Below are 11485 nucleotides of genomic sequence, written 5' to 3'. Positions count from 1 at the left end.
ATGCCTAGTTACAGGACAGAGAGAGATGAGAGGCCTGAAGCCAGCTTAAGTTCAAGATTAAAATATCACTAATGAATTTTGGTAAAGCTGTGAAATGATCGAACTTTTGATCCATCAGTGTCACTACTGGATCTGTATCACAAAGAAATCATAAAAAAGGGAAAAGAATCCACATTGCAAAAAAAATGTTTGTAGCAGCTTTTTTGTAATCTCAAGGAACTGGAAATTGAGTTGATGACCAGCAATTGAGGAATGACTGAATTAGTTAAAGTATATGAAGGGAACGGAATATTGTCTTATAAGAAATGGTGAGTAGCCTGACTTCAGAAAAGCCTAGAAAGACTTACATGAATTGATGCTGAATGAAGTGAGAATAGCTAAAAGAACATTGTACACAGCAACAACAAGATTATGTGATGATCAACTGTGATGGACTTGGCTCTTCTCAACAATGAGATGAATCAAAGCAATTTTGAAAAACTTGGGATGGAAAATGCCATTTGAAAGTAGATGGATAACTATGGAGATTGAATACAAATAAAAACATAGTATTTTCATCTTTTTGTTTGTTTGTTTATTTCTCTCATGTTTCCCCCATTTGTTCTGTTTTTCTTTCACAACATTGCTAATATGGAAATATGTTTAAAAGAATTGTACATATTTAATATATATTAAATATACTTGCAAGTCTTGGGTAGAGAGAAGGTAAGGAAAGAAGGGGAAAAATAGGAACATAAACTGTTATAAAATGAATGCTGAAAACAATCTTTACATGTGTTTTTAAAAAAATACTATTGAAATTTAAAAATATATATTTGTTTAATATTTTCCCCATTTATATATATATTTTTTTATTCTTTGCTGAGGCTATTGGGGTTAAGGGACTTGCCTAGAGTCACATAGCTAGAAAGTATTAAGTGTCTGAGGCCAGATTTGTACTCAGGTCCTCCTGATTTCATGGCTGGTACTCTATCCACAATGCCATGTAGCTGCCCTTCCCAGTTATATTTAAAACATTTTTTTATATTTTTTAATCTTTTGGATTTCAGATGGTTTTTTTATCCCCAATTCTAGCTCACAGTAAGAAAAGCACATGTGAAATTATGCAAAATATTTCCATAAAAGTCACATTGTGAAAGAAAACATATATCTCCTATTTTAATTAAAAAAAAAAAAACCTCAAGAAAAATAAAGTTAAAAAGAGAGTATGATTCGATCTGTATTCAGACACAATTATTTTCTTCTCTTGGTAAGGATAGTATTTTGCATCATACTCATCACTTACCACAGTGCTCATCACTTACCACAGAACAATGATATTTTATGACAATTATACACCACAATTTATTCAACCATCCCACAACTGATGGACATCCCCTTGATTTCCAATTCTTTGCCCTGAGAAGACAGCTGGTACAAATATTTTTGTACATATAAATCCTTTTCTTTCTCTACTCATTTTAAATCTCTTTTGGTATTCATGGCTAATATGACATTGCCAGGCCAAAGGATAAGCCTGAATTTATAGCTCTTTGGTCATAGATCATATCTTTTTCATTACCTGCCAATTGGGGTATGGGTCTTTTATCTTTTTATAAATTTCACTCAGTTCCAATTATGTTGAGAAATAAGACCTTAAAAAAATTTCCTTCAAAATTATCTTTACAATTACTATTACTAACTGTATTTTTCTCCCAATTAATGTATTCTCTCTCTTTTCACTTTCCCATCCACAAAAGTGTTTTGCTATTGACCATTCCCTCCCCTATATGCCCTCTCTTTTATCTCCCTTCTCCTCTTCCATATCCCATTTTGTTGCCATTTTATGCAGAGTAAGATAGAATTCTATACCCATATTGAATGTGTATATTATTTCCTTTTTGAACCAATTCTGATGAGAATAAGGTTCACTCATTCCCCATCTCTTTCCCCCTTTTCCCCTCTACTATAAAAGCTTTCTCTTTCCTCTTTATATGGCAGATAATTAAAACCATTTTACTTCTCTCTTTCCCTTTCTTCAAATACATTACTCTCCCTCCTTAATTTTATCATTTCTTTTAGATAATATTCCTTCATATTTAACTCAAAACTATACCCTATCAAACTGCCATAATAATGAGAAAATTATAAGTTAAAAGTATCATCCTCCCATGTAGGCATGTAGACAGATAAACCTATTTAAGTCTTTTATGATATCACTTTTCTGATCACCTTATGTTTCTCCTGAATCCTGTATTTGAAAATCAATTTTTTCATCCAGCTTTGTCCTCTTCATCATGAATATTTAAAAACCTTCGATTTCATTGAATATCCACCTTTTACTCTGAAGGATAAAACTCAGTTTTGCTGGGTAGGTGATTCTTACTGTGTTTCTAGCTCCAATGATATCCAGAATATTATATTACAATCTCTCTAGTCCTTTAATGTAAAAACTGCTAAATCTTGTGTTATCCTGACCGTGGTTGCACTATTCTTTTATTATTTTTTTCCAGATGCTTGCAATATTTTTCCTCTTTTTCTAGGTGTTTTGGAAATTGGTTGTTGTAATTTTTGTAATGTTTTGTAATTGTAATTGTAATGTTCTTCTCTAAAATGTAATATTCTCTGGAAGCAGGTTTCTCAGGGGGTTTCCTTAGTTTCAGTTCAGTGTAATCACCCCAAATGCAACCAGGAGTTAAAGTCCCAATCCTTTATTGTCTCCTTCCTTGGGCCCGGTTAGCTTTCTTAGAAGCCTGTCTCTCTCCTTGGTTCCAAGAGCTCCTGCTGCTAATCCTTTGCCTCTGCCAGCTTCAGCCTCCAGCCAGCACAAAGGTGGAAGATGGAATGAATCTGGCTCCGTCTCTGAGAGTGGGCTTGTGTGTCTGGCCCTGAGAGCTTCTTGTTTATATGCTGTACACTGAGTACATACCAATCATTATATCACTGGGAAACCATTAGTTGTAGGAATAAATCAATTCTAAACTAGATTTAAACATTGTCTCCTCAATTCCACTTAGTACTTTGCTTCAAGTTCTGACCCATAACATCTCCTTGTAGGATCAGATCAATCATACTGAACCATGGTAATTAGGTAATTATTTTCTTTGTCTTTTCCACTGTCTTAGTACCTTATAAGAATCTTAAGAGGTTATGATATTCCTGGGGGCTATTGTTTTGGGTTTTGTTTTTCTTTCAGAAGGTGATTGGTGGATATTTTGAATTTCTATTTTACTCTCTGGTTCTAGAATATCAGGGAAGTTTTCCTTTATAATTTCTTGAAAGATGATATTCAGGCTCTTTTTCTGTTCATAATTTTCAGGTAGACCAATAATTTTAAAATCATCTCTCTTGGATCTATTTTCCAAACTAGTTGTTTTTCCAGTGAGATATTTTATATATTTTATTTTTTGTTTTTGTTTTGCTTTATTGTATCTTGATTTCTCATAAAATCATTAGCTTTCATTTGCTCAATTTTATTTTTAAAGGAATTATTTTTTCAGTAAGTTTTTGTACCTCCTTTCCCATTTGGCCAATTTTGCTTTTTAAGACATTCTGCTTCTCCTTTGATTTTTTACATTTTTTTTGCACCACTCTCAATTCTTTTTTAATTTTTCTTCTCTCTCTCTTTTACTTGATTTTCAAAATCCCTTTTGAACTTTTCTATTACCTGAACCCAATTCTTATTTTTCTTGGAAGCTTTGGATTCAGGAGCTTTGATTTCATTATCAAATTCTGAATGTGCGTTTTGATCTTTCTTGTCATCGTAATAACTTTCTATCATCAGAAACTTTTTCTGTTGCCTGCTCATTTTCCTAGCATATTACTCACATTTTAACTCATTGTTAAAGTAGGGCTCTGTTTTGAGGGTGGATATTGCACTGCTCAAACCTCAGAGGTTTTGTACAGCTGTTTTCAGAGCTTCTTCTAGAAACCTGAACACAAGCACTCTTTTCTACCCTGGAATTGTTACAAGTATTCTTGCTCCACTGTATCTGTAATATCCAGTGTGCTAAAACAGTAGAGTCCAAATTTGCTGACTCTGCATCGGCTGGGGATGCGATGGTGCAACCCGTGTTGGGACTGCACTCCTGATTCCCACCCAATTTCCACAGACTTCTCTGCTGACCTTTCCTGATATCACCACATCAAGAGGTCCAGAAGGCACTAGCACTGCCACTGATTCAGGTTCAGGGGTCGCACCTAGCTGACCCTGGGGCTGGATCTGGGTCTGAGGCCAGAGTTGGTGCTGCAATCATGAGATTGAGCTGGGTTTCACACCCTGGTTTCACATACCTTTTCTGCTGACCTTCCAAGTTCTCTTTAGTGTCTCTTGGCTGAGAAGTCAGGAAGCCACCAATACTACCACTGATTGAGTGTTCTGGCTAGGGTTGAGCAGTGTAGCCTGTGCTGGGACTGCTTGCTGAACTCCCACTCTAGTGTCACAGAATTTTTCTGCTGAGCTTCTAAGTAGCCTTCAGCTGGGAAATATTCTACTCAATCTTTTTGGGTGTTCTGATGCTCTAAATTTTGGTTAAAGTTATCATTTAAAGGAATTTGGAAGATTAGGGGAGAAGTTGGGTGAGTTCCCAAACCTTTACTCTGCCACCTTGGCTCTCCATCTCCACTATTGAAAGTTAAAAACCAAAGATTAATAATCCATGAGGTGAAACCCATAAGACAAAATCCAAAGGTATGTGTTTAATTTCATGAATCATGGTCTGTGACCTACACTTAGAAAAGAAGCCAAAAAGTAGTAGAAGTTAGCCATGAGTTAGAAAAACAAAAATCCCTCTCCTAAGTAGTATTAGAAGGGCCATGTAGACTTAGAAGTATTTTTTTGTTGTTGATGGTGACTGGGAGCAAAATGAGAAATTTCAACTTCCCTTTGCTGAATTAATATCTAGAAATTCAAAGGATAGAATGTATATGAAAGTGGGACAAAATGTCTTTCTCACTACTTGATTTTATAGATATTGGGGAAAATGTGGCTCTTCTATTAAGTATCTTTCCCCCAATTCTCATTAGCTTCTCACTTCACAGGCAGCTCAAGTCCCTAAGAACCAATTAGGATTCCATGTGTTACCCAAAAAGTTTTTAGAGATGTCCTTTAGAGAAAGATCCATATATCTCATAGAGATTTGCTTTAGCCACACTTCCTCAGAGACTGACTATATTTCCATATCATGATTCCAGAGTGACTCCTGAGGGACTAGGATATCTTTTAAATATATCTGCTCCTGCCCTCTTTCTAGTATAGTTTTCCAATCATTAGTTTCCAGTAATTATTGCTTCAAAAAATTAATCAATTGACATAAATTAGTTTTTACAAAGGAATATTTCATTTGAATACATAGCAAGATTAGAAGTACAAACATATTTCTCCCTAATACATGGGTGCACAATCATCTCTATACCACCTAAGTCATGAAAAAAATGTTTTCAGACTTAATTCAGTGTTCTGCATATCACTGATCCCAACAAGTTCACATTCAAATGCAGTATCAATCCTTGCTGGATAAGTCTGCATCTCTGATTCTAGTAGGTGGGGTCCTGAAGATCAATTTCTGCTCTTCAGGGCCATTATGTTGGATGGAATGATTATAAGCTTTGCATGGAGCCAATTACTAAATCTGCTGGTAGCTTATTCTTTTGGCTTTTTGGAGATTACAAGGTTATTACACTATCCCATCTCTTTTACCTAGAAGCGGGAAGAATAAACTCAAAAAGGAACAAATTAGAAACAAATTTTTTCAAATCACATAACTGCCTCAAATTGGAGTGAGGACAATGCCTTTCCATTTACGTTGTCTAGCACTCAAATACAGCTAGTCAGAAAGGAGTTTTATTAAAAAGGCATTGTATAGGCTAACTAGTGTCTTTTGAAAGCATTGCATCATAAATTTGTACTCAATTAAAGAAATCTAAGAAGGTCCCCTTCATAATCTGGTTAGTAGCTGTTGGAATCCTTACTAACTGCTAACTAATTAGAGTTGATCTAATCTTACAAGAAGATTTTGGCCAGAACCTGAAACAAGGTACTAAGTAGAACTAATTAATACAAAGTTTGTGTTCACACCTTTACTCATTGGAGTCCACAAGTATGCTAGCCTCACAAAGTACACTTTCTAACTTCAAGGGAGTCCACACCTCCCTTAAAGCTCGTTGGGCCAGAGAGCACTATGGGAGAAAACCCATAATCCCATTCTCTCAGAAGAGTCAGATAAAAGGCCAGCGATGAGGGCTCTATGGCAGAATACATTTTTTCCACTTGGCTGGCTGGTGGCGGACGAAGAGCTTTCAGAGGATAAAGCTACGAGTGAGAGTTCAGTGGAAACCAGATTCATCTTCATCTCACACCACTGTAGTTGGTGGCTGGGCTCCCCAGAAGGAGACAAGAGAGACATTCCATCTCTGTGTTGGTTGGAGGCTGAAGAAAGCAGAGGCAGAGGCTGAAGGACAGAACCTTTGGATTTGGAGATATTCGGAGGGCTCTAAGCCTCTAAGCCCTGTGTTTTGAGAAGAACAAGAACTCCAACATTTGAACTCATAACATTTGGTGCCCAGGCCTCTAAGCTAACCGAGCTATATTGGAGATAATAAAAGATCTGAACTTTTATCACCTGGATGCATTTCGGAAGAAGATCACAACAAGTAGCAATGTAAACAGTTACAGATTATGTACATATGCCCCGAAGTCTACAGAAACATTTACTATCCTAGCATTTTGTGTAGGCTCATAAGGACTGGGCTCATTGACCAGTCTTCTGATATAATAACACTGTTTATTAGGAGACATTCTTAACATATCTTACTTAGACATACAGATTGTAGTTACCAGCTGTGATAGTAATTGACTAATCCCACAAAGGTATTATCCAAATTAAATTGTCAGCATAATGTGCCTGTGTTTTCTACAACTATTTATGTAATGACCAGACATCTTTGAAATTTGTGTGAACCTTCTTGACCCAGTGAAGAATTCAGTCATGTTAGGAGAGAGGTCTTAATCCTTCCTAAAATCTAAATTCTGTGACATAAACTAGCAGGCCAAAGTATATGTATACTTTTCTTATGGGGCATTCTTTTCTATAATAGATCCCAGATTTATCTTTCCAATAAGAATCAATTGTTAAAATAGTATTAAGTAATAATGAAACAGTCACAAGGGAAGCATATTCCTTTCTGGGAAATAGTATCTCATTAGAGAGGATGTAAGAATTAACCTCATCTTTACCTAGAATGTTAATTTCTTGGTTCAGTAACTAGAGAGTATCGTACCTTCAAGGAAGGTATAAAGAAGAGAAAGAATGGGGAATAGTGAAAGGAAGAATAATAGAACTGATAATCAGAGCAATCATGTACTGCAGAGCAGTATACAAATACTAAATGTGGGCTTTTAACCAATAAAAATGTCATAGCAATATATTCTTGATGCCCATTCAAATCCACATTGGATTTTAGATTCCTCTCCAGTCTCTTTGGAGAATAGATATCCTGATCAATGTCTACACACACAAAACACCTGCTAAAGTCAAATGCTTGGTAATGAAGCATAATGTCATGAATATAGAACACAGTGAGTTTTCCAAGCATAAAATAAAAGTGTATTTGCTAATTTCCCAAGGTACACATATGACTTATTTTTGTATAGTTCCAGTTTGAAAAATGTATGATGGAAAATGCATTCAAAACAAATGGTTAGTGACATTGCCCTTGACATGTTGCCTGAACTCTTCTTCCCCTGAAGGAGTTCTATATGTGAAGACATGATTCTTTGAAATATTCTGAAAATAGACTAAAGAATGATAACACAGATTGTTTAAAAAGAGTCATTAGGCCTCTGATCTGAAAATTCAATGCTTACAGCTTCAGGAAACAGCTTGCCATTCTTCTATTTTTTATTTATAATTGCAGTTGTCCTTCATTTCTTCTAGAGAATACATCTTGTGCTGGCAAAGACTTTTTAAAAAAATGAATTAAATTTAGGAAATATTCATGTGCATTGATATTTAGATATACAACTTTCTGTTCAAGAATTTATTATTATTATACAATAAACAGTTTTTTTCTTAATAATAAAGAAATTGGCTCCTTCAGTAGATTGGAATTTTTTATCTCTAGACATACTAAAGTGACAGATAGCCTGTTTGGGGGTTATTGTAAAGACTTTCATGCTTTAGTTAAGATTTTGATTAAATGAATGCTAAAGTTCACCCCTAAAATTCAGGTAATCACTCTATCTTCCCTTCTAGAAAATCTTCATAATTGATATTCTATTAATTCTAAGGCTGTGATAATTCAATTTTTGTCAAGTCCAAGAATATCTTTTTCTTGCTATGGGAGAGATTTTTAATAAAGCAAACTTATAATACAGTAACATTGTTGGGGAATTGTTTAATCTATAAGTTTGAACAATCTCTTTTCTGCAGGTTAACTACTCCTTTTGTATATAAGTGTGAGCATTTTTCCAGTTGTTTAGATCTGACTTTATTTGTGTGAAAAAAATGGTTCAAAGTTATATTCATGTAGTTCCTGGGTTTGTCTGGGCAGATAGACTTCCAAATATTTATTTTAAATTGTCTACAGTTATTTAAATGGAATTTATTTTTCTATCTCTTGCTGTTAGACTTTGTTGTAATATGCTGAAATACTGATAATTTATGTGGATTTATTTTATATACTACAATTATGCTATAGTGGCTAATTATTTTGAGTAATTTTTTTAGTTGATTCTCTAGGATTCTCTAAGTATGCCATCCCTATGATCTGCAGAGAATGAAGCTTTTGTTTCCTCATTATTTAGCAGAATTACTTTTATTTTTTTCTCTTATTGCTAAATCTAATATTTCCAGTAGGATATTGAATAATAATGATGATGATGTGCATCCTTTTTTCAATACTAATCTTATTTGGAAGCCTTCTAACATTTCTATTATATATTTTGCTTGTTGATGGTTTAGGGAGATTCTGCTTATCATTTTAAGGAAAATTTTTAATCCTATATTGTCTAATATCTTTTACAGAAATGGGTGCTTTTTCTGTATCTATTGAAGTTATGAGATTTTTGTTAGTTTTATTATTGATATGGTCAATTATGTTACTAGTTTCTTAATACTGAACTGGCTCTGCATTCCTGTATACATCCCATCTGATCATACTGTGTTGACCGTGTGATAAATTGTTGTAATCTATTTGCTAATTTTTAAAATTTCAAATATTTAATATTCATTAGAGAAATTGGTGTATAATTTTTTTTCTTTGTTTTGACTGTTCCTGGTTTGTCTATACCATATTTGTGTATTAAAAGCAATTTGGAATGACTCTTTTGCCTTTTTTCCCCTAAAATATAGTATTGTAATTAATTGAAATGTAATACTTTTACATGATTCTTCTTATTCATCAAAGGAATGATGCCTAGAATCATTTTGTCAATCTTTACTTTGTGTTATCTTATGTTAATAACTGCTTCCTTTCTTAAAACAAAACAAGGTAACAAAATTTTACTTATTCAGAAAATTCATATTTTTAGGACTGAATCCTAGAGCATTTAGGGGACTATATCCTTCATGCACTCACATCTTCAAGTCCTCTTCATTCATCCAGGGGAGGAAGAACTAAGAAAATTAGATCTTATGTGACAGAAGGAAATTGCTTGTTACCCAAGTGACATTAGTTAAAACTTAAAAAATATTAATTTAAAATTTCTATTTCAGTTGTTATTTGTATCCCTTTTTAAAATTTTATTTTGAAAACTATTGTAAAGTATATGTTTTTGTTTGCCCAAGAAGTCTAAATGCACATATATAAATTTGTGTATATGCATATTAAGTTCAGCAAAACATATAAGTATGTTTATATGCATGGAGTGAAAATTTAGTCTGGGAAAATAAGGATAATGGGTAGAATCAGAGGTAAATTAATTAACAAGCCTTTCTATGAATAAGAGAGTCATCATTTCCTAATTGTTCTCAGAATTAGTGATGGAAGGGTGAACTGTATTGAAGTTATAGCAGGAAAATAGAAAGAGAATGTGGTAAAGATGACTTATTTTGAGTCTTACTAATAAGAAGTCCAGAATACTGGGCAGAATCAGAGACAGATAGATTGGATGGAGAAACAGACAGAATCAAAGACAGAGAACATCAGCTTAGATAGCTGGTGTCAGATAGCTAGCTACCAGTTGGGTAGCTGAAAAGCAAAGATAACAAAAAGCAAACTAACAAATATTTGGGCAGTTATAAGAGAGCAAGAATAACAATGTGTTCTTGGTGGAGCAATGATTTAGGAGATCATTTTGCAATTTGCAATTTGCAAAAATGACCCCTTCTCTTCTTTTCTTCTTTTCTTTTCTAAAATATCTGGAGGCAGCCTGAGTTTCATTTCCAAGTAATAATCACCTCAAATGCAGCCAGCTGACAAAATCCAAATGTTTATCTTCTCCTTCCACGTCTTGTCTCCTTCCTTGGCCCCAGTTAGCTTTCTTAGAGGCCTTTCTCCCTCCTTGGTTCCAAGAGCTCTTGCAGCTTGTCTTTTGTTGCCACCAGCTCTGTCTGAATCTTGGTTCTCCTCTTCTCCACTGACTCCAGAAGCTCCTTATATATGATTTCTTAAAGGTGTGAACCCAAAGGTTGATTCCTCCTCTGAGAGAGTGGGATTGTGGGTTTCTGACTTGTGAATCTTCTGAATTTGTGAATTCTAATGTGTGAGGTAATGTGTGAATTCTCAAAGGTGTAAACTTAAGCATTGTTTCTATCACTTCCATTGAGTTAACACCTTGTTTCAAGTTCTGGCCCATAACAGATGCCCATATCAATAAATCATGCATATCCTTTATCTAAACAACACTTTTACTAGGTCTTTATTCTAAAGGGATCAAAGGAAGAAGAAAAAGTCATATATGTAAGAAAAATATATGTACATATTATTATTCTTTAGAATTTATTAATATTTTATTTCTCCATATATATGTATATAAACAGTTTTTAACATTTTAAAAAACTTTGAATTTCAAATTCTCAACATTGTTTCCTCTTCACTCTTTGCTCCCTGAAATGGCAAACAATTAGATTTAGGTTATGTATGTATAGTCTTGTAAAATATTTAGACATTATTATTGAGAAAGAAAACAGAAAAAAGTTTAAAAATATGCTTCTATCTGTATTCAGACACAATTAGGAGTGACAATCATAGCTAATAGTCTTAATGTTGCTGTTACTCTCCATACAATTCTCTTTGTATCAGCACATGAAAGTGTTTCCAGGTTTTTCTGAGAGCATCCTGCTCATTCTTTCTTGTAGCACAATACTATTTCATCATAATATACTGCAATTATTTAATGTTACACAAATAAAACAACATTCCCTTAATTTCCAGTTCTTTGCAACCAAAAAAAAAAAAAAAAAAAAAAAAGAAGCTGTCATAAACAGTTTTGTAAATGTATTTCCTTCCCTTATTGGCATGTTTTTGTTTTTTATTTGTTTTTATTTTTTTAATTTCTTTTGGGATA

General features: G+C 33.9%; 1 protein-coding gene across 1 annotated transcript in view; it reads right to left on the bottom strand.

The window, feature by feature from the left end:
• Positions 1–3988: 3988 nt before the first annotated feature.
• LOC127561596 (double-stranded RNA-binding protein Staufen homolog 1-like) overlaps positions 3989–11485 on the bottom strand; it is a 73003-nt gene continuing 65506 nt past the window's right edge. Inside the window, 1 exon segment of the mRNA XM_051996773.1 lies at positions 3989–4225. Within this exon segment, the coding sequence (XP_051852733.1) occupies positions 3989–4225 (237 nt within the window).

This window comes from Antechinus flavipes, chromosome 4, assembly GCF_016432865.1.
Source record: "Antechinus flavipes isolate AdamAnt ecotype Samford, QLD, Australia chromosome 4, AdamAnt_v2, whole genome shotgun sequence".
Taxonomy (NCBI): domain Eukaryota; kingdom Metazoa; phylum Chordata; class Mammalia; order Dasyuromorphia; family Dasyuridae; genus Antechinus; species Antechinus flavipes.
The sequence above is the reverse complement of the archived record's forward strand: the minus strand, read 5'-3'. Positions and strand labels throughout refer to the sequence as shown.